The sequence below is a fragment of the Dryobates pubescens genome, chromosome 3 (assembly GCF_014839835.1).
Source record: "Dryobates pubescens isolate bDryPub1 chromosome 3, bDryPub1.pri, whole genome shotgun sequence".
Classification (NCBI taxonomy): domain Eukaryota; kingdom Metazoa; phylum Chordata; class Aves; order Piciformes; family Picidae; genus Dryobates; species Dryobates pubescens.
Genome location: NC_071614.1, coordinates 35,377,009 through 35,403,972, shown reverse-complemented (window position 1 = coordinate 35,403,972; position 26,964 = coordinate 35,377,009). Strand labels below are relative to the sequence as shown.

Sequence of the window (26,964 nt, the reverse complement as noted above, 5' to 3'; positions counted from 1 at the left end):
TGAAAGGAATTGTCTTACATTCATTATAAGAACCTATCTGTTTCTTTTTAATCCCACAGATGTATTTAGTGATTTTTCCAGAGGGAACCCGTTACAATCCAGAAATACCAAAAGTCATTGCAGATAGTCAGTCATTTGCTGAAAAAGAAGGTAAGCAATAGAAGTTTTTAAATCATTCTTTAGTTATAGTATTAATATATGTTATATAAAATTGTTATATAATGTGATGGTAATCTCACCTTAACTGGACTATTAAGCCTACTTGATCTGAGTTTCTAGAGAGTAGCTTACATGCAGACATTTCATGCGTTTCAGTTTGTTCAAAAGTATCAGTTGTCAAGAAAGCTCTTTTTAGTTTCTGTTTATATGTGTACTTTGGACATGTATTTTCTTGCTCTTTCAGGGACATAAGAATTGCCTACACTTGATCAGGGCATTGTTCTATCTAAATCAACATTAAAACTCCAAGTACAGTTGTTACTCGATTTTAAGAATATTTTACATAAGAGGTTGTTGTGCCTTAAAAGTCTTCCACTATTTTATTTTTAATTACTATTGGCACTACCATGGCTTTTTGATTTTGTTCCTGTCTCATCTTCCGTTCTCTGGTTGAACTTTATTCTGTAGGTGCTTTGATTGTTGGTGTAATCTCTGTAACCACGGATGGAATCACTTCATCTTTGGAAACACTTGCAAAAAATTGAAGGGTGTCAAGCTTTTCAATTTTTTCCCACATAATATGCACAATGCATGTAGACTTCTAAGTCTCATAGTTCAGTGAACGTGTTTCCTGGTTTTGTTTTTTCCTGTTGACGAAAAGTGAAATAATTCACTCTAAAGGTAAATAAAGAATAACAAATAGGTCTGGTAAATTCATTTCTGTGACACACTGAAATGAATTCTCAAGTCTGTGAATCAGCCTGTTGATATCATCAAGCTATTAAGTATTGTTAGCTCTTGTCTAAAAGGATATATGCTTTTCTTCTCCTTGAGAAGAATGGAATGTGTTTGCGTGTATGAGCAGGAGAGCTGAAGTCAGAACGTTTTTATTTATTGCTTCAGTTTCCTCTTGGAAATGAAAGTCAAATGTTTCATTTCGGTTAGCGGTTCTTTGAGAGTTCAGAAGGAATGTTTGATAGAGATTTTTTTCATCCTTTTTGGGGAAAAGAAAGGGCTCTCCTTACTATTATTTTAATAAGCAATTATATCTTATCTCTTCAGTCTGCAAAACAGTACAACGCTTGTTCTGTGCTTTCAGAGCACCTGTTACTTGCTTCTATTGTTTTTACCTCCAATATTGATCTGCTTTTATTTTGTAAGGGTTAGTCCTTTTAAAAACTCTCAAGACAAATACTTATTAAAAAGTGAAGTATCTCTAGTTCTAGTGCAGAACCCTTTTGATGTGCTTTTCTCCAGTGCTAAATTCTTTTGTCTCTCCTCAACTTTTGATATGGAGAGAATGGGAAGCAGTCTGCATGTTGCCCAGTATCCTTCCCTGCATGTTGGTGCAAAAATTGTTATCCATTTGAATTAGAGCATCTCTCTTACAAGCATGCTGAGAAGCAGGGTTGGCTGTTGCTGAAAGCTGCATACCAAACTGTTCTGACAGCTAAAAGCCAGAGATGCACATACCAGCACAAGGCAGATGCCAGTACACTGGGAAGCTGCAAGGATGGGGAACTCCACATGGCTGCCAGCAGGAGATGACAGTGGGTCTCTGGGGTACCACCATGCCGATGTGCAGCAGTGCTGTTCCTGGCTTCTGGCTTCCAACCAGCGGTCACAGTGTTGCCCATCATCCTGGCTGCTGGATGTGTGCTTGAGCAGCATGAGAGCCATGGCCAAATGCTGCATCAGTTGATCATGGATAGAATGAATGCTGGCCGATCTCCTTGTAAGTGTGGAAGGGCTGTTAAGTGGCACTGCTGAAGTGAACTGAAACTGCAGAATTGTGTGCTTCTCTAAAAGATCCTGGAGGCTTCTTATTTCCTATGGTTTTAGGAAGGTAGTAAGGCCCGGTAGTTCTGCCAGTCAGAAGAATGAAGACATACTGCAACTTACAGTTCAAAATTTGTAGTTACTTCCTCATGGGGATATAAAAAAAGCCTGATAATCTAATCTTGGCATTTTAGGGTATTTATTATAGAGCACAGTGCTTCAGTGTTGGCTTTACTGACCTGTAAGGGATTTTTTGTCTTGTTTTATACTTTGCAATGTAAGCATTATTGCGTTTTATATTCTTTTCCTTCACTTGTGCACAACTTCATGCTGAGGAAATATTGCCAGTGAAATACTGGAAAAAAGTGGTTTAATTAGGAAGAATTAAACTTCAATTTCATGTTATGATCAGATATATTATACCCCAAGATTACAAAGCTATTCCTAGAGCACAAGCATAACTCATGTTTATCATACTCTCTAGAACACTATTTGTGTTGTAAATACATGTACATGTTTTAGTGGTTTTGCAGAGAGGAAGTATGCAAAGGTTTTGTGAGGTTTGTGCTTACTTTTATTCTTCATAGTCTTGACTGTCTCATTAATTACTCGTTATACACATTTAACAAATGGCAAGAAATTCCAGTCAGATTTGATTCTTATCCAGGATAGAACAAGGAGCATTTTGAACTCAAAATATATTTGTTTGATTGCGCTGGGGAAGAAAACTGTGCTTACTGACATTTAAACACAAAACCAAAAATTACTCTGTAAAACTAAGTTGTTTGGTTGATTGATTAATTAATTAATTAATTAATTGATTGATTGATTAATGGAGGAGTTACTCATAGAACTGGTTCATTTCTGTGGAAATAAGAAAATTAATCTGGTATTGGCTGGAGTTGTCACAGCCACAACAAATCACATAAGCAATGCTGCCAGAATACCAGATGAAGACTTGTGTCAGGTTTTCTCATTTCTGTTGGAGGCAAAATACCCAACCCCAGCTTCCAAGCCAAAGGAGGTATGTACCACATAGCCATGTACCACATAGCCACATCTGAACCCAGTACACCTAGTTGTCTTCTCCTGACAGAAAATAGATGCCTGTGTGACATGATTCCAGTAGTTGCTTAGCAGGATGGACTCTCTCTGTTTCAGTATGGCTGGTGATTTGTGTTTCGAGAATCAGAGAATCATAGAATAGCTTGAGCTGGAAGGGACCTTAAAGATCATATAGTTAAAACCCCCTTGCCATGGACAGGGTCACCTCTTACAAGACCAGGTTGCTCAAAGCTTTATTCTGCATGGTTTTAAACACTTTAGGCGATGAGGTGTCCACAACCACTTCAAGCAAATAGGACATCTTGTTCTAATGGTACACCTTGTAAGATTCTCATAATCATATTAAATATTTATTCCCCTGCTCTCTCAAAGATCTAAGACTGTGACAATGTGTTTTGCTCCCTGTCTCCTGAGCTTTTGCCTTCCAATTTCCAGTGCAGAAGTACAGTCAGTAATCTTAGAGTTTGCTTTAGTTTCCCATTGTTGGGGAGTAGTCAGCTAACACGAATTGGCATCTTTAAAACTGAATGCAGACATTCGGCTGACTTATTGGTGACCTCTTTTAGGCTCAAATCTCTTAGTTTAGGCATTGTAAAATGGCAACAGTTCTTCCACATTAGGCAGTGGGCTTGAGTTCCTGAGTCCAGGCAATTACAGAAGTGCCACTTAGGTATTACTTTCTTAGAGATTTAAGTCTAATCTTGTCATTATGCTAGAGTTTATCATTTATGTATTTCTTTCAAAACTGTACATCTTTTAAGGCTTGGTCTTTTTAATGGTACTGGACTATAGTACAAAATTTCTATAAAACCCCACCTTGTTGGGTTTTTTTAGGGGGTGTTTAGTTTTTGGGGGGGGTGGTTTTTTTCCTTTTTGATACCAGCTTCCGGTCTAAAATGTATTCCCAAAATATAAATGTTTAGATTTATAATAACTTTGTAAAAGACCTCTAAAAGCTTCCAAGCAACCAAACATTCCTAGGTTTAGTAGAATATGAATTTTATCTAAATGTTAAGAAATGTCACTTTAATAAATAAATAGGAATAATCCAAAGCTCTCCCTACTTCTAATGCTCCTAATTCTGAAAAGGCAAGGAGAAATGGCTAAGAAGCTTGTTAAATTTAATTTGGCTTGCTTTTGATGAATGAAGACAAAACAATCTTCACTGGTGAAAGATATTTATGGAACTTTGTATTAATGTTTGGTTTCTAACAAAGGTCATTTAATCAAGCAAACATTTCAGGTATTCATTTATCTCCCTTGCTTTTATGCAGAAAAGTTGCAAATGTAAACATTTTCTAATGCTAAGTCTATCATGACTAGTATCAATGCTTTCTGCTGAGATGTTTGTACATGCCAGATAATGCTTATCTGAAAACTGCTTTCACAGGTCATGTAAAAGAGAAGTATTTCAACTGAGTTAATCAAAAACTCTTCCATTCCAAATCTGGTAGTTGGCTTTAGATTGTATTTTAAAGCAATCTGAAGTATGTAATATCCATAAATGTTGTTTGGAACTCTCTCTGAAGAACACAGCTTTTAGTGATAATTTCTTCCAGACATGTAAGAAAGATTGGTATAAAAGTGCACAGTGAGATGTGGCAAGGAGAATATAATGTTTAAAAAGAGTGGGGTGTGGACCTCAAGTAGCGCTTGTGAGATGTACCATTAGAATTAGATTTCTGGTATTAGAAGTCATGCTTAGGAAATTGTTTAGGAAAGCAAGGAGCCACCTTGAATTTCTGTAGATACCCATCACAGAAGAAATTGTACCAAAGTGTGGTGTCTCTTCTGTTAGGCTGTGGGATGGTCATGCTCTTCTTGTGCATCCTATTCTTTAGTTCATTGTAAGAGAAAACACTTTCTACAAGAGCATACATTTTTTTAATACTAGCATCAGCTGAGTTAAGTTGATGGAATGGTAGCAAATAATGAGCTCTCCCACCAGATGGCATTTTATAAGTCAACTGGACTCTCATTTCAGTAAGTAAGGTTTTGATCACTAAGGGCATTCCAGAAGGATAGTGGGAGCTCAGTGAGTACTTGAGACACCCCACATAACTGCAAAGCTTTCAGTGTAATAATCACTTCTGCGTACACATACATGCATGTGCAATTGTCAAGTAAGATGGCTTGGGGGGGTGGGAGGAGAATCCTTTAATTCTGATATTCACTTCCAATGAGTATATAGCTTTAGTTGATGAAATATGGTAATTCTAGTGTAATATGCATAGGGTATTTCTGAGTTAGAACTTTGCTTTTCTTTCCATTTTAAAATGTAGGGTGTGTATGTCAGGGATATGAACATGACTAACAGAACCTCAGTCTGAAAATGTAGATGGCTCACCTGCACTGAACAGCTCCCTAAGTGTTTGGGATGGATAAAGGGAAGAGCAACCTTCTCCATAGAGCTGTATTCAGCTATTACATATATAACTGCACTATGAGAGGTTAGATAGGTGATGGCTATTGGTTTTTTGGGTTTTATATGTTTAGATGAAACATTCAACTCTATATATGTTAAGCATTTGGGCCTTTGTACTTCGCAAACTAAAATCTGACTTTATTTTGTTCAGCTTCCTTGCAGTTCTCTAAAGCAATTCTACATCTTACTATAGTCTAGTAAATTAATGGTATTTGAAGTACCATTGCTCACCATATTTCTTCAGATTTTTGTGTTATTTTAATATTTTTTAAATGTCTATCTTTTAAGTTAGCTAACATAGAAGAGCACAGCTATAGCATATTAAGGTAGAGTACTGCATCATTAGACATGTAGTTCATTTGGGGGGGGGGGGGGGGGGCATTTAAAATAAAATCTCATGACCTCAAATACTTTTGACAGTCCTAACTTTGTATTGCACAACATTAAAAGCAGTTTAAGCACAGTATGTTTTCTGAATTGGATGCAGGCAGCTTGCCAAGGTAACTATACTCTTAACTACTTGAGTTTAAATTTTGTTATGTTGATTTTAGCAAAGAAATTGCAAGCATGTGTGGTTAATATTTTTACAAAACAGATTCTCTTAAAGGATGTGCTGAACTCCTGGTGTTGTCACTACGTGTTTGACATGCACTAGTGTTTCTGAATAGTAGATTATGGGCTTTAAAATTTGGTGTTAAATAGACGCTTACTCATTTTGTACTTAAACTTTCAAGAGTTCATTGTTAGCACAGATTGTCACTGACTGTCAATCACCAAAACTGACCTCAGATTCAAAAACTCAGCACTGAATAGTCTTAGGTGCCTAAATTAACATGTCTAGAAAAATAGTCCTCACTTGAAACCTGTTTTCTCTTTTTCTTCCCCATAGCGGCAGTTTGATTAAGGGAAAAATGAGTTGGGCAGGAAAGGAATGGCAGTGTTTTTAAAATATATTTGGGGATTTGACTCAACAAGACTTGTGTTGAGTCTAATCATTGCTGACACAACACTAGAATATTTGGTGCTTCATTTACAGAGTAAACATTTGAAAACATAACATAATTAGCTGTTTGATGTAACAGTTCACAAGCTAAGAAAACACTACCACCATGTTATGCTTCAAAATATTTACACGATCCATATACCATTTTGCATAGACAGTTATCGCTGTTGCCCATAAAGCTTGGAACAATGACTTCAAAAGGAGAGCCAGTAAATAACCTTTTGTCTCGGTGCTCAGACTAGGAGGTTCTTAGCAAATGTTAGGAAATCAATATGATGATTTATACTGAAATTTTCAGCTCTTAAGATTAGAGCTGTTTAGAAATTTGCATTACCTTACAGTGTTCAGTAGGCATTTTCATGAAGGTAGATCAAAGTGTACTTTGTCCAACAAGGAAGAGAAGTTCTGTACAAAACCAGGACATACCTTTTGAATTAATTTTGCAAGCAGGAAGATAACAAAGCAATAACACAGCCCTTTGGTCTGGAAAAAAGTTCTGCTTCATTTATCAGGAACCAACGGATGGTTCTTTAAAAATGGACTGAAGAGTAAGCCAGTGAAAAATAAGCCAAGAAAGGAATCATTGCATTTTGTTCTGATAGTTCCCTTTGAGAAAGATACACATCTTCTAGCAAAATAATGAACATTTTAGCATAATATGCCTTCTTTTTTTTTTTCCTAGAAGCACATAAAATTAAATATGAAGGAGCTGTGTTCAGATCATGAGAAGGTTTGGTGGGGTTTTTGTTGGGTTTTGTTTGGTGGGTTTTTGTTTTGTTGTTGGTTTGGTTTGGGTTTTTTGGTTGTTTTTTTTCATTTTAGAAGTCTTCGTGAACTAAAATTCTGGAAATAGAATAAGGTTAGTACTTTAGAGGCCAGAATACTTGTATGTTTTTAACTATGCTTTAGGTGGAATTGGTCAGCTGAAGCAAATATGGTTATTAAATACTATTGTTAAACTTGCTCTTAAACCTGACATTCTTGTGTCCTTGACATACCAATCCCTGTATATTGGCCTGGCTGATTAAAACCAGTTGATTTCTGTAACTATGGATTTGTTAGTAGCCAAGCCAATTGTAGTAGGTTGTTCAGGGGGAAACAGAGAAGATTTTCTCCTTGTCAGTTCTCTCTTCTATGTTTTTGCCCTCCTTGCTTAGTTGTCTATTGAGATGATGACTTGAATGAGCTAGCAGGAGGGGGTGCCAGAGCAATACAAAATTAACAGCAGGAACAAGCACTCAGAAACAGCAGTAAGGGAGACAGCTGCAAGGATAAGAGTGATTGTATCTAACATCCCAGAATGTGCTACTAGGAGAAGGAAGCAAAAGCAGGGAAAGCTGTAATCAGTAGTAGAAAATGACAAAAACTATTGAAATTTCTGCTAGCATTGTATCTTTAGAGAAATGCAGCATCCTGCTTAAGCAAGTGTAGTTTAAGACAACCACTTTTTTGTTACTATGAAGCAGTACTAGAATGCAGTATATTGACAAAATTGGTTTGTCCTTTGGAAGTAAATTTCCAGATGAGCATTAGGCATGCTTAAAATTATCTGTGCTTATGCCTCACCGACCAAATCCCTCTGGTACAGAATTTCAGGAGGCAGTGTCCATTGCATTAGTATTTCTTGGTTAATTTGCTCTTTTTTTTACCTCAGTTGGACAAACATAAACAGGAAAGAGAAGTGCTGTTTCATCGCTTTTGAACCACAATAAAGCCATCACTCCTTCTAGAGCAGGTGCTGTAAAAAGGACTTTTTGTTGAGCAGCCTTTTTGTTATTAATATCCTTTAGGATTTCTGTTTCATCTTCTACGTGTGCTCAGTAGTAGAGCATATGCAGTGTGACACACACATGTTCTATGTGAGTAAATGTTCTATTGAGAGTAAAAATAAACCTTTTATGATTTCGAATGGGGGTGCTGAAGGTCCTTGGCATGATGTTCCTTTTGTGAACATAGTCCACTTGATTTTCAAACACTAATATTTATTTATTTTTTCCCTCTAGGACTTGCTGTATTAAAGCATGTGCTAACACCACGTGTGAAGGCAACTCATGTAGCCATTGACACAATGAAGGACTATCTGGATGCTGTCTATGATGTGACTGTAGCTTATGAAGGTACTGTGGACCACAAAGGGCAAAGAAAACTGGCACCATCTATGACAGGTGAGTAGATGTGTATTGGACATGCCACATTAGACAGCTGTGTGCTTGTTAATATACAAATGCTCTGAAGATAATCCAAAGTGCTTCAACCATCTTGCCATATCTTGGTGGGGCATGGTTTATTAGTGACTAGGCTTTACAATAGTTGCTGCTGACACTCCTGCTCTCCCTTCCCTATAGATAATACTTCTGTAGTCAAATTCTGCATACAGGTGCTCATTGGAGTTAAAATTAATTTGGAGCCATAGGCAGCAGGTGCTGTTTACCTTCATGTTTCTTCTAGCAGTGGGATTTAGCATCACTATTAATTTTCTCCCTCTGTCTTTGCTGTGCTGGATATGTGTCCGAGTGAGCTGATTGCTGAAATGCCTGTATTTTAAAGGCAGTATATGTGGTAATTGTATTTTACTGTCAGTTCTTCAAATTTATGCACGTACCCAGTAACCTTGCAGACACTTGACAGTGGGCTTCACTTGCTGTACTATTGTAAACCACCTACGGCATCTTAAGTGAATGAGGTGAATTTAGTTGTATGTTCCTTGAGTAATCTAACCAGAAAAATAAGTTCTGTTAGATGGAAATAGGTTTCTGTTGAGCAAAACACTGGGACAGAAAGTCAGGGTTTGCTGGGTTTTGATTACACATGGTAGTGATTTCATGTTTTTTTATTTTTGTAAAATTATTATTGTTGTTATTACTGTTATTATTTTAAACTAACTTACTTGCCTGCGCTCTCACTGGAGCCAGATGTCATCTCTCTTTCCAGTTGTAGCTGATGTGTTACCCTCTCATATCTATGCATGACTGACTGTTGCTAGTTGGCTCAGAGTGGTACTTCTGAGCCTTCTGCACTCCTGAAACTAAGTGGGGAAATAGGCCACAGTAGTTCCACAGAGCTGTTCCAGCATTTCAGCAAGGGATCAGTGTTGGCTAAGGGACCTGTAGAGAACTTACTAGCTATCTCTCTGCTCCTCAGCTGGCTCAGTCACTAGGGCTTGCATTATGACTTGTTTGTAGAGCAGCTGTTTTCATATCACTTCATTAGCAGCTATAACTCCTTGAAGTGGTATATAAAGTTAGCATGAACTCCTCCCAGGTGCTACTTGCTTGGGAGTTTAAAATTCTTCTGGATAGGTGAGCAACAAAACTGTTAATAGTGTATTAATTCAACACTTAGCTTGTCCTGTAAGGTCTTAGGATGCCCTTTTTTTTTTTTGTATAAATTTTGTTCCCAATAGAAATTTTTTATGGCTTAACATCAAAAGTGCTTTTTCTGATTTAACATTTTTCATTTATAATTTTCTTTTTAACTAGATTTTTCATGTTTTGGTTTTTAAATTATTTGGGGGAGGGTGGGAAGAGGAGAGAAAGGTGTTTATTAGGTTTGGATTTTATTTTTGGTGGGATTTATTTGTTAAATACTCCTAAGACTAGGCAGCTTCCCTCTTCTTCTGTCACCCAGCCCCTTTCAAGACCCCCTTCAAAACAAATAGGTTTCTCCTTCCCTGCAGCATATCTTGTTTTGTGACTTAATTACTAGGCACTTTAAACAATTCTTGTGCTGGAGTTCTTACTGCCTGTTGGTTAATTAAACTATTAAAATGTCATTACCTAATGGTAAGATGACAAATGTTCAAATTCCTTATAAGACCTCTTCACCTATTGAACCTTCCAGTTTGCATGAAAGATGATAAAATCATGGAATGGGAACCAGCAAACTGAATTTCACTGTTGGCTGCTTCTTGTGTCTTGTGTCAAGCGGTAATCAGATGGTTTTGGGTGGTTACTCTAAATTCACTTTTGGAAGCTCCAGAGCAGGCAGTCCAGGCTTATCTGTCAGCCACCCTTACTGCTAGAGGTAGAGTAATTACTCTTTCAGCCTTGGATAAAACTAAAGGCAGTAACAGAGAATGAAGTACAGCCAAGTAGTTGTTACCCATTACAGAGTTGATAAATTAAATATCTATCCAGGGCATTCCATGCTTTTGTGGCAGTCACATGTATTCCACATAATATAAATTATGTAGATTAAGGACATTTTATAAATTACAGTGTGGAACATAGTTGTCATTCTTTTAGGCCCTCCAGACACAAAGTGGAAGGAAAACAATTTTTGCTCTAAGAGGTCAAGATCATTTCACCATTTGTTATGCAGAAGTCCAACAATTGGTCTGTTCAGCAATATAATGTAACAAGAATTGAATTAGACATTGTTATGCATTTGCGATTTTATAGCTTTGCTCTTTTTGCAGTACTAAAGTGAGTTATAGAATGTCATTTTCCTGTGTCCATTGCATATGAACATTTTATATTTGGGTCAGTGCTGAATGAGAATCTTTTCATTCTCATCGGAACAAAACGGCAGTGCAATCCTGGTAATTTTTAAAAGATAAGGTTGACATGGCTTTTTCAATCTAGCAACTCTGACTGAAATTTATTGCATGGCAAACAATCTTCTGATAAACACAACTTCACTTGAGGACTGTATTTCCCATAGTATGACATTTCCCATGTGAATGAAATCTGAATTCCACACAGATATAATGTGTTTCTTGAAATGCATTTTACTTTCAGTTCTATAAATCCCAATTTCCTGAAGAGCTTGTGCCACTTCTGGAAGAAACCCCATACTTACCCAGACATATGGTCAGCTCTTGGCTGCTACAGTAAACAGTAGGTTAAAAACTACATTTTAGTGACTTTGGGTAGTACTACCATGCTTTATCTGAGAAATTGTTAGTAAACTGTAAATGAGGGGAAAAAAAATCTGAAGAAAAAATGAATTGCATTTGCAATTTTGTAATCTGGAACTCTTAGCCTTTCTTAGCAAAATTGGGTTTGTTTGTTTTTTTCAGTCCAGCAACCTTAAGTATCATAAGGTTTACTTTCTTTACAGGATTAAAGCAAAGGTTGTATGTTAGCAACTGGAAAACAGACATTTACCATCATGTCTGCATTACTGCTTTGAGAAGAACAGTGAATGCCAGGCACACCTGATAACATTGTACCTTCTTAGAGCAGGCCAATTATTATAGTATCCTTCCAGATCTGTTGAACTTTTTGTCACTATTTATGCATTTTAATGTTTTGTTGACACTTTCCAGCTGCAAGTTGTTTGCTTTAGAAGACATCAGATTTGATTAGTCTTGGAAAGGGGATTAAGATTAGATTAGTTTTAGATGGGGATGTTGGTTTCTGCTATTGCTTCACATCCAGTTGTGACCAATAGATAAATTTTTTTTCTACAATTTATTCATTAATCATTCCCCTTCATTCCAACAAGTTTGGATCTTGGTATGTTTCCAGTGGAAGCTTGCCCTGCACATGGCAGCCTTTCCAAAGAATAGCAAATTCCCACAGATTTCTCCTGTCTCACTACTGGAGATGATTTGTCCAGATCACTAAAGACAGAACATGATGGTCCTGCTTAGGGAGCACCATGCTGCTAGGCAGTGTTTATTTGTGGTCATTAGAATAAGATGCAAATAATCAGATAATCATATGGGCACTGCAGAAAATTGAAGTGCATCTAGGTTACTGAGTTCTGCAAGAGCTATATAGAAGTGAAAAAGAAGAGGCAAAACTTCTATGCTGGATTTGTCGGTACTGTTTTCTTGTGTTGTCTTTTAGTAAAAAGTGGAAATAAGCTTGGAAAGAAAGAGTGAGAGCCTAGTTTTCCCTTTCCTGAAAGACTGTCCTTAGTGTTCACATTTAGGTTTGTCTGATGTTAAGGGGCAAGTCTTGTGGGATATGGGAACTGTTGTCATTCTTGCACCTGAAAGAGCATTATGTACACATCCACATCTTTATTATTCTGCCTGAAGGCTTTAACATAACCAGATGGTATTTATCTGGCCATTGCAGATGAAAGAGTGTGTGAAATAGCAGCATGTGACAATGATAAACACTGAACAAAAATAGAAGTACATGTAGACTCTGTCTTGAAGAAGTCAGAGGCATTCCTGAGAATTATTGACTCTGCTGTATATCAATTCCAGAACAAACACTTTGAAGGCATGTGTATGTGTGCACTTCTGCAGATCCGTAGATCACTTTGATCAGTGTAATTTGAAGAGGTCAGACTGGCCTAACTTCCCTAGGGGCAAGTACACTTTTCTAAGTGCTTGCACTTTTGTTAGGACCCATTTGGACAGTAAAATGCAGGACAGTAGAAAAGAAACTGGAGCAAAGAAACTAGTGTTTGGACTATGGCCCAATTTTTATCACATCCACTGCCATTCACAGAATGTTAGGGGTTAAAAGGGACCTCGAAAGGTCATGTAGTCCAAAACTCCTGCCAGAGCAGGATCACCTATACCAGATCACACAGGAATACATCCAGTCAGGTTTTGAATGTCTCCAGTGAAGGAGACTCCACAATCTCTCTGGGCAGCCTGTTTCAGTGCTCTGTCACCCTCACAGTGAAAAATTTTTTCCTTGTTCATGTAGAACCTCTTATACTCCAGCTTGCGCACGTTGTCCCGTGTCCTGTCAAGGTCCAAAGAATGATAACAAGTACCTGTTTCTAGACGTGTCACAAAACAATTAAAAAAAAAAAGATCAAAACTCCAAAGAAAGATTTATAGTGATGAAATTACTGATGATCTGTCCAGATCTCTGCTAGCTTTCTCCTTCTTATTGGATGAAAGAATATTGAAAAGTAAATGGGGGTTATTTTAGAGCGGCAAAGAAAGGCTGTAGATTAGAACGGAGGCTGAACAGGTGAAACCTGCATCAAGTGTGGGATGGCTTTTTAACATGTAAATAGTAAATCTCACGTGATGAGCTTGTCATTGTGCATGTGTACAAGCAAAATTTAAGTAACATCCTTTCATATTTCAAAATGTACATTTTCTGTTGAAAGATTTGGAGGACTTTGGGTAGCAGTAGTTGGGAACGTAGTTCTGTGGAAAAAATCTTGGGTTTCTTTTGTGTAAAATACTAAAATGCAACTTTTTTAATAACAATTTCACTAGGTCCTACAAAGTAAGTAATGTTCTCATTCAGTTCTCAACTGAATACATTTTCACTAGACAGGACTAGACCTGTCATTTTAGAACCCCTGTAATTTCCTATTAAAAGTAGTTTGAGTAACATCAAAGCCTCTCTTTTCATTTGTGGATAACTTACTTGAAGTGACATTTTGAACACAGATGTGGACGTATGCATGGGTGTTCTGCAGACAGGACGGTCTGGGTAAATGCAAAGTATTTTCATACTGTAACAATTAAACATTGTAGTTCTGCTCAACAATAACATTTCACTGAAGCACAGCATCACTTGATGGGAATGTATGCAGGCCTGGCTGTAATTCTTTGTAGGACTCAAAAAAGGGGAGAAAATGAAGGTTAGTCTGAGCACGAGTAGCACCTATGCTTATGCCCTTGTTTTGAGATAGGTAAAGAAAAAGCCCCTGTAGCCCAGTTTCTTGTCTCCAACAACAACCAGAATAAGTCATGATTTTCCTTTTCCCAAATCACAAACCTGTCTGTGTGTTCATAACACCCCCTCAATGAGGGTAATAATCACCTTCAACATACGTTCAAGCCCAGAGTATGCGTTCCTCTGACTGTAAATAAGGACCTTGTGTATCTCAGTAATTCTCAACCAACTCTTACTGAAGGTAGCTTCCCTTTAGAAATTTATGATCAGAAAGCACACAATTGTCAGAAAACATCTGCTGCACAAAGGATTTTGTAAGTATTTACACTGTAGATTCATAAAGTGACCCTGCATACTGGCCTCATGCACATGTGAGAGGAAGCGCTCAGCTCCCCAGGCAGCATTTATCTACAACAGATCGAGGAACTCCTGACTTGATGCAAAAGTGTATCTAAACCCTGAGGATAACAAAAACAACTTAAATTTCTTCACACTGTCAGACTTGGCCAGGAATATGTTTCTGCTCTGAGAACTTGTGTTTACTTTTGCTTTTTATGTACATGAGAGCCCTTTTCTTCTACTCTGTTTGTGGTACTATTCTCTGCTTATCAAAACAGACTGGCTGAAGGAAAGGCAAAACCATCAATACTAGCAGTGTTGGCATAGTTCCTAACAGATCCTGTTTATTTGCTACAGAGAGCATTGTTTTGAACTGGTCCAATCCTTGTATCTTTTCTTGCCTTTTTTTTCCCCTTCTTTCTTTCTTTTTTTTTTTTAATTGCCTAGTTTAACTGTTTGGGTTTTTTCCACTTCTGAAACTTCAAAAATGTTCCAAGGAAGATACAGATACCTCCTAAAATTGCTCCTTTTCAGTTACCAGTGGTGGGATACCCTTTAGATGTTATTCACAAACATAACCTGATCCAAGTTCTGTTGTTGGCAGCCTGTTAATCAAAACTGTTATGCTTTTGTAGGAAACCTCCCGCTAACTTGGCCAACATACAGGACTCACAGATTGTTCTAGAGCAGTACAAAGGCCAGAATGCATCTGTTAGAATAACACATTAAAGCCACTTGAAGATTGTTTGTAATGTACAAGTACTATGGGTCTTCATCAAATACCATCTTGTTTCAGTAAGACAGTGACGCTCTGCTGCTCTCCAGTGCCAATGCCAGTATTGAAAACTCTTCATACCATTTTCTAATAATAGTTTTAAATGATTCCTTAGATCTGGGTATCTTTATGAAAGTACAGAAACACGATCATTTACACTTGAATTTGAAGGGTTAGTTGGGCTGTGGTTCCTACTTGCCATCTTCAGATTTTTTTCTTTTTAATCTGTCATATCCTTCCTTCTTCCCTTCTCCAAACTGAAAATCCAGTCTTTTTAATCTCCCTGCTTGTTAATGCAGGCACTTTTTCTCCTTTAACTGTTTTAATTGGCCTTTTCTGTGGCTTTCTCTGAGTCTGCTATGTCCTCCTTCAGATACAGAGACCAGAACTGCCCATGGTATTTAAAAATGTGGATTCGTAATGGTTTTATGTATCTGCAAAGTGACTCACTTCACCCTGTTCTCAGTGTCCTTGCTAATGCTGATGAATATGGTGGGGATTTGGGGCTAGTTTCAGAGAAGTGTCAGCAAGGCCCAAATTGCAACCACTAATTCCAAGTTAAGCATCATGTAATCAGAGTTTCTATTTTTTTTTCTCCATGGTTGTTTAGACTGAAGCTCAGCTGCCACATTTTCACCCTATTTGCTCAGCTTTGAGGTCCTTTTGGAGTTTGGCTGCTTTTGATACCCAAAAGAGCTTAGGGTCTTCTGAAAAAGATGTGAAAAACTGGAGAGTTCACTGTTTGCTCACTTCAGCTCATCAATCATGACACAGAATAAAACCAGTCCTAGTGTTCGGTCCCTGGAGGACCCCAATTGCTGTGTCTCTTCCATCCTGAAAAGTGACCATTAAGTCCTTCCATTTGTTTCCTCTCTTTTAAGCAGCTTTTGGTCTATAAAACATCATTTCCACTAATCCCATGGCAGCTTAATTTCTTTAATAGCCTTCAGTGTGGAACCCTGTCAGAGGCTTTATGAACATTCAAATATGTCATGTCCAGTGAATCCCCTTTATCCTCCTGCTCCTTGGCACTGTTGTAGAAATCCAGCAAATTGGTGAGAAAGGATTTCCCGTTAGAGAATCCAAGCCAATTCTTTTCCAACAGACTGATTATCTCTGTGCTTAGGGATCTTATTACAGAGCCTGCTGTCTTACCCAGGGATGTAAGACTCTTTGGTTTGCATTGTCCAGCGTCATCACTAAAACCCTCATTTGTAGAAGGGAAACTCCCATTTTTTTCTGGCACAATGGCTGTTTGTGATGATAGGCAACACATCTTTGTTTTGAAATTCCACATTTAAGAGCTTTTGGATGAATGCTGTCTGGTCTTGGTGACTTCCTGACATCTAACTTGTTTATTTAGTCTAATATTTTCTGGCTGTTTGCTTATTGATCTAGTTCCTTTGAGCAGTCTGTTACAAAGAATGCAATGGGTGTAGGAATCAAATGTTTTCATCAACAAAAATAATGCAAATAAATATTTGGGCTTATACTTTGCTGATGCTCTGCACACCTTTTCATCCAGCAGTCCCACCAGTGCCTTAGCTGGTTTACTGCTTTTAATATATTCCCAAAAGTTGGAAGTGTTAGAGCATCCCTTGCATATTTCAAGTTCCTTTTTTAGTCCTCTTGATTTTGTTTACATTTCACATGAGCAGTTTTGTGGCTCTTCCTTATTTGGATAAGCTTTCCATTCCTCAGAGAGGAGAAAGTAGGAACATAGTGGTACCCTCCTTAATTATTCAGGTGGGCTTCAGACCCACCCAGACATTTTTATACATCTTTAGCTGCTTTATACATCCTTTCTAATACAAGTTTTTCTGGGATGTGGTATTTAGGGTTTTTCCAAACAGCCAGTGTTTTGCTGCTGGTTGTTCTAGGAAACAGTCTTTTCTTTTTAATAGAGTGGGTTTGTGGTTGGTTAGATTTGGGTTTGTTTGGAGTTTTGTCCCACTGCACCTTGTCTTAGTAAACCATTAGTGCAGTTCAATAAAGGCTGCTGGAGTCTCACACTCCTGCTATCAGTCCTGAACTTGCAGCTCTCAGTCTGGCTCACAGTTTCTGGTCACTATTATCAAACTTAGCAGGAAGTAATTTTATATATCTAACTAATATATATTTTATTAGAGTCTGTGTTTTCCATCCACAAGGATTTCATATTGCTTCTGACTTCTTCTTATATAAATTATATAATCCTTTGCACATTAGCATTCCCTCACCTGTACATCGTATTGTGCCTTTCCTGTAAATGTGGTAGCCTGGTAATGCTGCATGCTTCTTCAGGGCCACCAGAGTCAATGCTCAGTGCCAGTAATTCTTGTTCTCCTGTCTTCATGTTTAGGCTTCTCATGCAGGTACAGAGGCACTTCTGAGTTTCACCCTCACACTGATTTTCAGCCACAACCACCTCTTGTGGTATGCCCATCTGAACAGATTGCTTTTCCTGACCCTCAGCTTTTCCCAACTGCCAGTTGAAACACTTTCTTTTTAATTTACATTGCCAACACCCTGGTGTGAAAATGTTTCAGATGCATCCTATTTCTTGTTACCAAAGGTCCCCAGTCCTAATGTGCTCACCTTACACTGAGCCCCTTGTGCATGCTTGGAGGCTCTGATCCATGTAATCATCTCAGGCCTTGCATGGGGCATTGGCAGTATTTCTGAGAGTGCTATTCCTCAGGTCCCAGGCTTATCTCCTGGCTGCAAGCATTACTCTAGCCTGCACAACATCCCCTCCATGCTTCCCTTCATCAGCACTGGTAGGTACTGGTTCTGCCCACTCCTCAGCCGCATCCCAGGTTAACCTGGATGTTTGCTTTCCCACCTAGAGCTGCTTTGCCCTACCACTGCTTTATTTCATTAGGGCAAGCTCTGAAATAGTTTCCTGTCAGCTCAACTTGAGGTGATGGAAAGCCTGAAGATGGGAAACTTAAAATTGTTTTGCCAGTTGATTGTTAATGTGGTGTGCAAAGTAAATGAAAGTGGAGGGATGGGATTTCCTTCTTAGGGGAGGAGGAGATAGTTTACGAACTGCTTTGATAGCTGAACGCTGAAGTCTAGCCTAATGAAAATGTAAGCAGTGGAGAAAGCATCTACAGTTCAGAGAGGAATATCTTTGCCCTTGTGGTTTTGCCTGTAAAACTATATGCAGCACAGCACCCAGTGCCCTGTTCCTGAAGAGGCGTAATCTTACACGGTTGAGATACCAGCTACGTAGAATAAATATACATTATTCAGATTTCCATTCTCTGTGATATCACTTTCAATTTATCACAAACATTACTCAAATCTGTTGAAATAGGAGAGCCTTGGGGGCTCTTTAAGTGGACACAACTGTGTCAGTTTGTCCTTTCTTAATTTTGAAGGACTTTGGCAATAATTACATCGCATTAAAGGAGCTGATGTAGGAGGTTGAAACCTGAGCTACTTTACTGCTGTCACATTTGAAGTGCATATAAAAATAGACTTCATTAGTAATTGCAAACTGGAATATCTAAGTATAACACCACTGTTGCAACTTTCTTAAGGGGCAAGGCAAATAATTTGGAGTGGTAGAATGAAATTCTGTGACAGCATTAAGGGCAAGGTGGTCTGAGGCTATTTATATGACCCTTCTCAGTACCAGGTACATGACTATACTTTGGAGTTACTCTTCTTCCCTGACTTTCCCTGGTAATGCCAATAATTCAAAACAGAACTAATTGGCTTTTGGAGGTGAGGATTTGAAAATTGGTAGAGTTATGTGGAAGCAAAACACCCTTCCTAAACATCCCATTTGCAATGCAGAACTCTCTGAATCCAGCTCCTTTCCTAGAGGCTGTTGCACTCCATTCATGAATCCAAACTGCACATGGAGTACTTCAGTTTAGTGTTAGTGTGAAACCTGTCCCACAGAAGGAGGGCCATAATGTCAGTTTTAAGAACAAAAAATGCTCAATCTACCTTGCTATTTTGAGTTCCTTCCTTCTGCTGCGGGTGAGCACTAGAAGCATGGTAAACATTCTGCGCTTGTATCTGTTATTTAGCCAGACAGAAAGTTTTATGAGGAAATTAAGTCCCACACCCAAGTCAGTCCACTTTGCTCCCACACAAGTTGCTAGTGTTCATTTAACCCAAGTCATACCCAGTTCTTGATTAACTAATGCTGTCCCCAATATAATGGTTTATTATAACACATGATTTGCACTTACGTTTTGTCTTCTCAATGAAAGTTCAGGCTTGCTTGTTCCTGCTGTTAATTATAAGAAATTCTGCAAGTTTAAGAAACTGAAAAGCCTGTCATATGTTGACCTTAAGGGCTAGTGTCCCTGAAGTTGGATGCAATTTGCACATAATAAATTGCTTCAATAAGATTTTGTTTCTTAGCTTAATTAGGCAAGTCTTTTGGGAGATAAGCTAATGTGAATTCAAGGGTCACGGGACCACCACAAAACCTTTAGAGGTTGTGGTGATAAAAGCCAGCTGTTTCTTCTCAAAAACAACCTCTCAATATATTGTTGTTAGCCACTGGTGTTTTTATGGGGTTGCAGTGTCATTGTGCATCTGAAAAAAGAGCCAAAAAATTTGATTAGTTGCATTAAACTCTGACATGAACTGGATAATCAAGCTGACTAGCTTGATTGCACGTATTACAGTGTCATCTTCAGATACCCAGGATGGCCCAGGCTTTGGATAACATGGCCTCGAATCCATGGGTGAGAATGTCAGTTCTCTATGGGAGACCACCTGCAGCTGCAGGTCACACAGCTTGCAGCGAGGCTGTACTAAGTCTCAGACCACAAGGCTGGAGAGAGGAGCATTAGGATTTATAAAGGTGGAAACTTAAGACAAACTTTTAGGATCTTCACAAATGGGGACTCAATTTAGAATGGTTGAAGAGGACTAGTGTGGGAAGCATTAAGAATCAACTTGCAGTGGAACCTGAGCTTAAGGCAGAAAAAAACAGCAGCAGTATTTGTGGGGGGTTTTTTGCTTTCTAAGGAGATATTTAGGGTTGCTACATTTCAGCTTTGGTGGTGGAAGGTGCGTCTTCTGAAATAGTTATGTATTATTTCAGTTGTATTAATTAGAGCTTATTATTTATTATGTATTCTCTTGCTGTGTTTAAATGACCAACTATCAATATTTTTAATGCAGCATAACATTAGTTTTAAAAATACCACATAACTATTAATAATGCTATCTCATCTAACTTAGAAATTCACTTGGTTCTATGGATCTATGGCTAGATCTTCAGCCCTAGCTGAATATGAGTAGCATAGATGTTTTTGTAGGAGTCTAGCACAAAAAAGACACTATGATCTGGCTTCTAGCATTTGTTTTCTTGATACTGTTTTGCATATTTATAGAATGTTCCACTTAATAGGTAATGCCACTCAAAAAGAGGATTTGTACATCAGTGAGTACTGTAAGCATTTAAGATGTGGGTAATACATCTGTCATTTAAAATATTAATAGCGTGCTTTTAAGTGCTCGTATAGTGAATGACCGTCATATAGTGGTCTGTTTCTCTGAGGACCAGAGAAAATCCTTTCTTCCTATTAAAAGCAAGAGGAAAAACCTGCTTTCATATAGAATAGAATAGACCAGACCAGACCAGGTTGGAAGAGACCTTCAAGACCATCATGTCCAACCTATCATCCAACACCACCTAATCAACTGAACCATGCAACCAAGCACCCTATCAAGTCCCCTCCTAAACACCTCCAATGATGGTGACTCCACCACCTCCCCAGGCAGCACATTCCAATGGGCAATCACTCTCTCTGTGAAGAATTTCTTCCCGACATCCAGTCTGAACCACCCCTGGTGCAGCTTGAGACTGTGTCCTCTTGTTCTGGTGCTGGTTGCCTGGGAGATACACACGAACACGGATTCCTTTGTGGGTAGTAAAAACTTTGCACATTAACTTGCAGACTATGTCTGTACAATCCATCATTCTGGACTTCAGGTACTTGTGTTGCCCACCATCCAACAGCTGTAAATAGGAGGTGGTTTCACCAGACTTGTTTAGCAGCAGTTGTGTTTGCTAGTCGGTGGCTAAGTGGTGGACTTGTTTCTGGTTAGAGCCCTCAGCCTCCGGTTAGTGCTGTGTGGGTCATGTTGCTCCCTTTACATAACACGGTGCAGTTCAGCAAAGGGCTCTTTGCCTGAGGACTAGACAAAACTGCACACGGCCCCTGACAAATTTCCACATCAAATTGCCCTAAGACTTAATGAGCTATTTATCTCTTCTCCTTCCCTCCCCCTCTACAAACACATTTGCATGAACAGGCTTTTAAAATTCTTTAAGGTAAGTGTCTGATAAGGATTGCTTTTACCATAAAGTCCTTAAAAATCAATAATCCAGTAAAATAATAAAAACCAATAGGGAGATGTCTGCTTTGGGAGACCATAATAAAGATGTATATGCAGTAACAATTATTTTGCACAGTCATTGCTCAAGATACCCCTAACAGTTACGGGTCAAAGTCTTCTATACATCTGCATTGCTGTCCCAAAAATGTCAACAGCCCAAAGGGACCACCCAGGCTGTGTTACATTTGTTGCCTGTCTGTATTGTGTGAAGGCACTTCTGGGCCCTTTTCAAAATACAAAGATTGTTCATGTTTCCAAGGACTTCATCTTTACATCAAGCCTCTCCCTGTATGAGGATGCTATGGATACTGCAATACTCCTTGCTACTGATAAATGCAGATGGTTACTGATACTCAAATGCTGGTGGGGTTTTCATCCCACATGCAGAATTTTAACCACTTGTTAGTTGTAGGAAATCCCATAAGGCTATGTGAGTAATGGAGTTTGGTTTGTAATTAATGCTTGCTTGCTAAATTTTTGTAGGGACAAATAGAGGAAATGGGGGAGGGAGATTGCAAGAGGGCTGTCTCAAGCTTTGTAATACAGATGAAAAATGAAGAAATGCAACATGGGAAGCATTTTGCTATTTAATTACAGGTTATTACTTAAACTGGAGCCCATTTTCTTCTGGAGATAATTTGGGAAATCACTCTAATTCTGATTTTGCCATCCAGGAGCAAACAAAATGTAAATTTCAGAAAGGACAGGCAAAGGAGATCAAATCAAGCGTCAATCAAAATTGCAGGCTGGGTGACTTCTTGACACAGAAGTTACTGCATCCCACACTACAGAATGAGTGGATTGCTGCTGAGGTAGAAGTGTTAACATTTTCAAGCACAGCATTTTACAGATAGCAGAGTGCATTCTAGGATCATTTTCCCATGCCCCATGTGATAATGGGCCACCATCTCAAGAATGCGTAGGCCAGATGGCTTCTAAGTTCATTGAAGTGCCCAGGATCCAAACATCAAGAAGGAAGGCTTTTGAGAACTGAAGTTAGGCTTCCAGGGCAATTACAGCTATGTGGTCAGATCTTCAGTGTGTTTCAGACAAATAAATGCCTTACAGTGGTTTTGTGGCTCAGGCCTGTTGTTTTGTTCTTTTTAGAGTTTCTTTGCAAGGAATGCCCGAGAGTTCATATTTTCATTGATCGAATCGAACTGAAGAACATTCCAGAGGAGCAGATATACATGAGAAGGTGGCTTCATGAACGCTTTGAAATAAAGGATAAGTGAGTAACAATATACAGAACTTTCTGTTTCAGGAACCTGTCTTACTTCTTTTATTAATAGATAAACCCATGATTTCTGTGTTAGCAGCAGTGCAAGCTGTAGGGCTCTCTGAAGAGAGCTGGTGTTCACACTCCTGTGCATATTATGTATGACAAAATTAATTTGTGGTTAAGCCTTTTGCTGAGGAGGCTGAAATGCCTGAGTATGAGATGTTCCTTAGACTGAGGATCTGTGAGTCCATGCTACAGGAAAGACTCCTACTCATCTGAATACTCTCAATTTATCCTCTTGTAACAGAGTCATACTCAGCCAAGAATGTAAGATGGTCATGGTAATCAAGCAAGCAAAATGCAGTTTGATTCTAGCCCCATAACCCATGCTAAAAAGGGCCAGATCTTGATCTAATCTCATCTGCCAGAGTTGTTTATGCATCTTCCATCAGACAGTGATTGGATAAAAACACAACCCTGAGATCCCTACTTTCACTGGGGAGATTGTGAAGTAGACATTTCATCTTCCATCTTTGAGTCATGACAGAACTGAAGTGCCAGGATCCCTCCAGCATCACCAAATAAGGTCACTACTGAGCATACACAACAGATCCTGGGGGACCTTGTGCTTTGGAAGGACTTTGTGCCTAAATGTGTGATTTAAGTATTATTTGAGAGATTATGGTTTAATTTGCCATATGTAAAGTCCAGATTAAGGGAGATGAATCTGTTTGCCTTCTAAATCCTTGAATACATTGTGTGAGACAGACATTTCCCTGGTTCTTCAGCTGTGTTCTGCTGTCAGTCTCACACTCCATGGAAGTAAAAAATGGGTTAAGTCATCTTGTGATCTTTGATTCCAGATGAAAAATAACATGATGGCAACTGTTACTGAAGTGTCTTAGAAGTTCAGGATCACTGAAGTAATTTTTCTTCTCTTTTGAGAGGAAGAAAGTCTGAATTTCATTTTATACGTAAACAACTGATAGATGAAATTAAAGTCTGTCCAGTGTCCCTTAAGTAGTCTTCTGGGGAAGATCAGCAAAATGGAACAGATCTCTGTCTCCCTCAAGACTGGATCATCACTCCTGGGACCAGAGCAGTCTATCAGGAAAGCTTGGGAAATACTTAAACAAAATCCCAGAATCTTCAAATTGATTTATTACTGATGTTCAAAAGCAGGAGGAAAAAAGTTACCACTAACCCAGTGGTGTAGCATTTTACTCTTGCACATTTGGCTTCCAAAATACTTTGTAGGTTCATGGAATTATTTAGGTTGGAAAAGCCCTTTAATGTCATAGAGTCTGTTAACCTAGCACTGCCAAGTCCAACACCAAACCTTCTCCCTAAGTGCCATGTCTTTTTGTCTTTTAAATACCCCCAGGGACGGTAACTCAAGCACTTCCCTGGGCAGAGTCTTGTAAGCCCGTGTTGTTTATTAGTTTACTTTATGAAAATGCTTTTTTCCCATCTGTTAACCCTGTTTCCCCACTATTAACTGTGTGTGGTATTTTGTCCTACGATGTTGCCCAGTATGCTGGGCTTTTCTGCTCAATCCTGAGTGAAAAGGATTATTCTCTTTTATATTCAGTGTTAAAATTGGTCCCCAAGGAAAATCTGCTTTTATTGCTTGCAAGGGTTCAGGTTGAGTACTTCAGTGTGCAAAGTTACTTCACATGCATCATATTCTTAATGCATACTGATTGTTTAAAGCTTACAGATAGAATAGAGTAGAATAGAGTAGAATAGAGTAGAATAGACCAGACCAGACCAGACCAGACCAGACCAGGTTGGAAGAGACCTTCAAGATCATTGTGTCCAACCTATCATCCAACACCACCTAATCAACTACACCATGGAACCAAGCATCCTGTCAAGCCTTGCCCTGAACACTCCCAGCGACGGCGACCCCACCACCTTCTCGGGCAGCCCATTCCAATGGGCAATCACTCTCTCTGTGTAAAACTTCCTCCTAACCTCCAGCCTAAACCTCCCCTGACACAGCCTGAGACTGTGTCCTCTTGTTCTGGTACTGGTTGCCTGGGAGAAGAGACCAACCTCCGCCTCACTACAACCCCCCTTCAGGTAGTTGTAGAGAGTAATAAGGACACCCCTGAGTCTCCTCCTCTCCAGGCTAAGCAACCCCAGCTCCCTCAATCTCTCCTCATAGGGCTTGTGCTCCAAGCCCCTCACCAACCTTGTCGCCCTTCTCTGGACACGCTCCAGCGAGTCAACATCCTCCCTAAACTGAGGACCCCAGAACTCCAGATGGGCTGCTACATATTGTGAAATCATTTCTTAAACGATGTGTGATGAAGTAAGTCGCTTAAAACTTCTTATGCTAATGTGTAACTTTGACCATCTCTTTTTGTCTGCTTGTAGGTTACTAATAGAGTTTTATGATGCGAAAGATTCTAAAAGAAGAAACAAGTTCCCTGGGAAAAGCGTCCATTCCAAACTGAGCCTCAAGAAAACTTTGCCATCCTTGCTGTTTTTAGGTGGCCTGACTGCTAGTATGCTTCTGACAGAATCTGGAAGGAAACTTTATGTAAAAACATGGATATATGGGACTTTAATTGGCTGCCTGTGGGTTAGCATTAAACCGTAAGCAGATGTTAGTCTCCAGTCAGTGAAATGTGCAGTCTTTTCCTGCACATGGCACCAAACTTTTTCCTGAGTTTATAGTTAAAAAAAAAAAAAGTGTAAATAAAGCCTTACTGATTGAACATTGGAAGTAACAGAAATAATGACTTAAGCCTCTGTGTGGTTGGTTCGGGGAAAATAAATGTAGATTTTCAAATTTGCTACTGAATTTTGCAGATAAACTGAAGTCATATGATAAATTGCTTTCCCATGAACTAACATTCATCTCTATCTGCAGATCTGATGAAATGAGTTATGCATCAGGGTGTCTTAAGTGGACCTGTGAATGTATTTACAGAGATTAATTTAGGGTATATATTTATTATTCCGGTATTCATGTTGATTTTTTGTTGTTGTTGTTGTTGTTGTTGCTCTGGTGCACTGCAGCAGCTCAGTTGCATCTATCCCAGCTGTACTGCAACTAAATCAAAACTTTTTCTCTTTGATTTTGCTTTTCAGTTTTAGCTAAATACTATATTCTTTAAAAGGGACTATGTAAGCTGGCAAATTATGAGGTGTTACCTGAAGCAGAATGAAATGTTCCTGAGAACTACAGTACATAGGGAAGAAGCTCTGTTTATGTAGTGCATGATTTTTGTGTTATATTACAGAATTAGCTGATTATTTTACAGATGTAAAACATTAAATTTTACTGAGGAAACAGCTTATTTTGTGCACCCTGTAGCTGTGCATAAAATGAACATATGCAGTATAATGAAATGTTAAGGGTTTGGTTTTTTACTGATCTAACCAGACTGTAGCCTGCATTGTCCTTAGCACCTCAAGAGGTTCAGCTGAGCTCACAAACCTTTATGTGTCCATGCCACAAGCAGAAGTTTCCTGTTACCTCACAACTGTTGTCCAGGTAGTGCACAGAATTACTATAACTTATGAGCATTAGGGTATGGTAACAAGGAACCTGCAGGTGTTCCTGCTAACTCTGAAGCATGTGCCTTTTCCTACTAATCTAATTTAGTCCAGCAGTCATCTCTGTGCTGTAGTGTCACACTAGATTCCCCAATCATTCTAGGCAATGCAGACTGCAGTTGAAGTTTCAAGATTGATGGGTATGATTTGCACCGTAGTCTAGTAGTGAAAGAAACACTTATCCTCTCTGTATTTCACCTGCTTGAAGATATACTTTTAAAAGCAAAAGCAACAAACCCTTACTACCAGAAAGACTGTGATTCCATGGCTGGTATTTTTGTTGAAGAAATGTCAATTTCTTGGAATCAAGGGAATAGTCTATATGTACAGTGGTGGGGTAGGAAAGAGGATGTATTTTGTCTTCTTCCATTAGGGAATTGGACTCCCTATATCAAAATGAAAGAACTAGAGAATATTTTTATATCACACTTGCAAGCTTTAAATGTGCATCTCTCTCTAGCTTCAGTACTATTTGTCTTGCATTAGAGTACATTGTGAGTTAAGTGTCAAAGCTCAGTTTTTCAGCTTCCACCATTGCCAGTTATTTAAAGGTACTACTTTTACTGTGTGGTGGTTTTATTTTCACAGAATTTTACAGAGTAATTATAGTTCCACCTTAAAATCATCCGGTACAGCTTTCAGTTTACAGCTCTATGTCCTTCCATAATGGATTTTGTCACTGGAGTTATTTATATCGGTGATTGATTCAGGATATGTTGATGA

At 38.7% G+C, this 26,964-nt stretch overlaps 1 protein-coding gene across 1 annotated transcript in view; it reads left to right on the top strand.

Annotated features, from left to right (window-relative positions):
- Window positions 1–26,750, top strand: part of AGPAT5 (1-acylglycerol-3-phosphate O-acyltransferase 5) — a 56,846-nt gene extending 30,096 nt beyond the window's left edge. Inside the window, exons 5-8 of the mRNA XM_009904175.2 lie at window positions 60–150; window positions 8,435–8,596; window positions 22,557–22,680; window positions 25,054–26,750. Coding sequence (XP_009902477.2) covers window positions 60–150; window positions 8,435–8,596; window positions 22,557–22,680; window positions 25,054–25,279 — 603 coding nt within the window. The 3' untranslated portion in view covers window positions 25,280–26,750. The remainder of the gene's footprint in view (window positions 1–59; window positions 151–8,434; window positions 8,597–22,556; window positions 22,681–25,053) is intronic.
- Window positions 26,751–26,964: the final 214 nt, after the last annotated feature.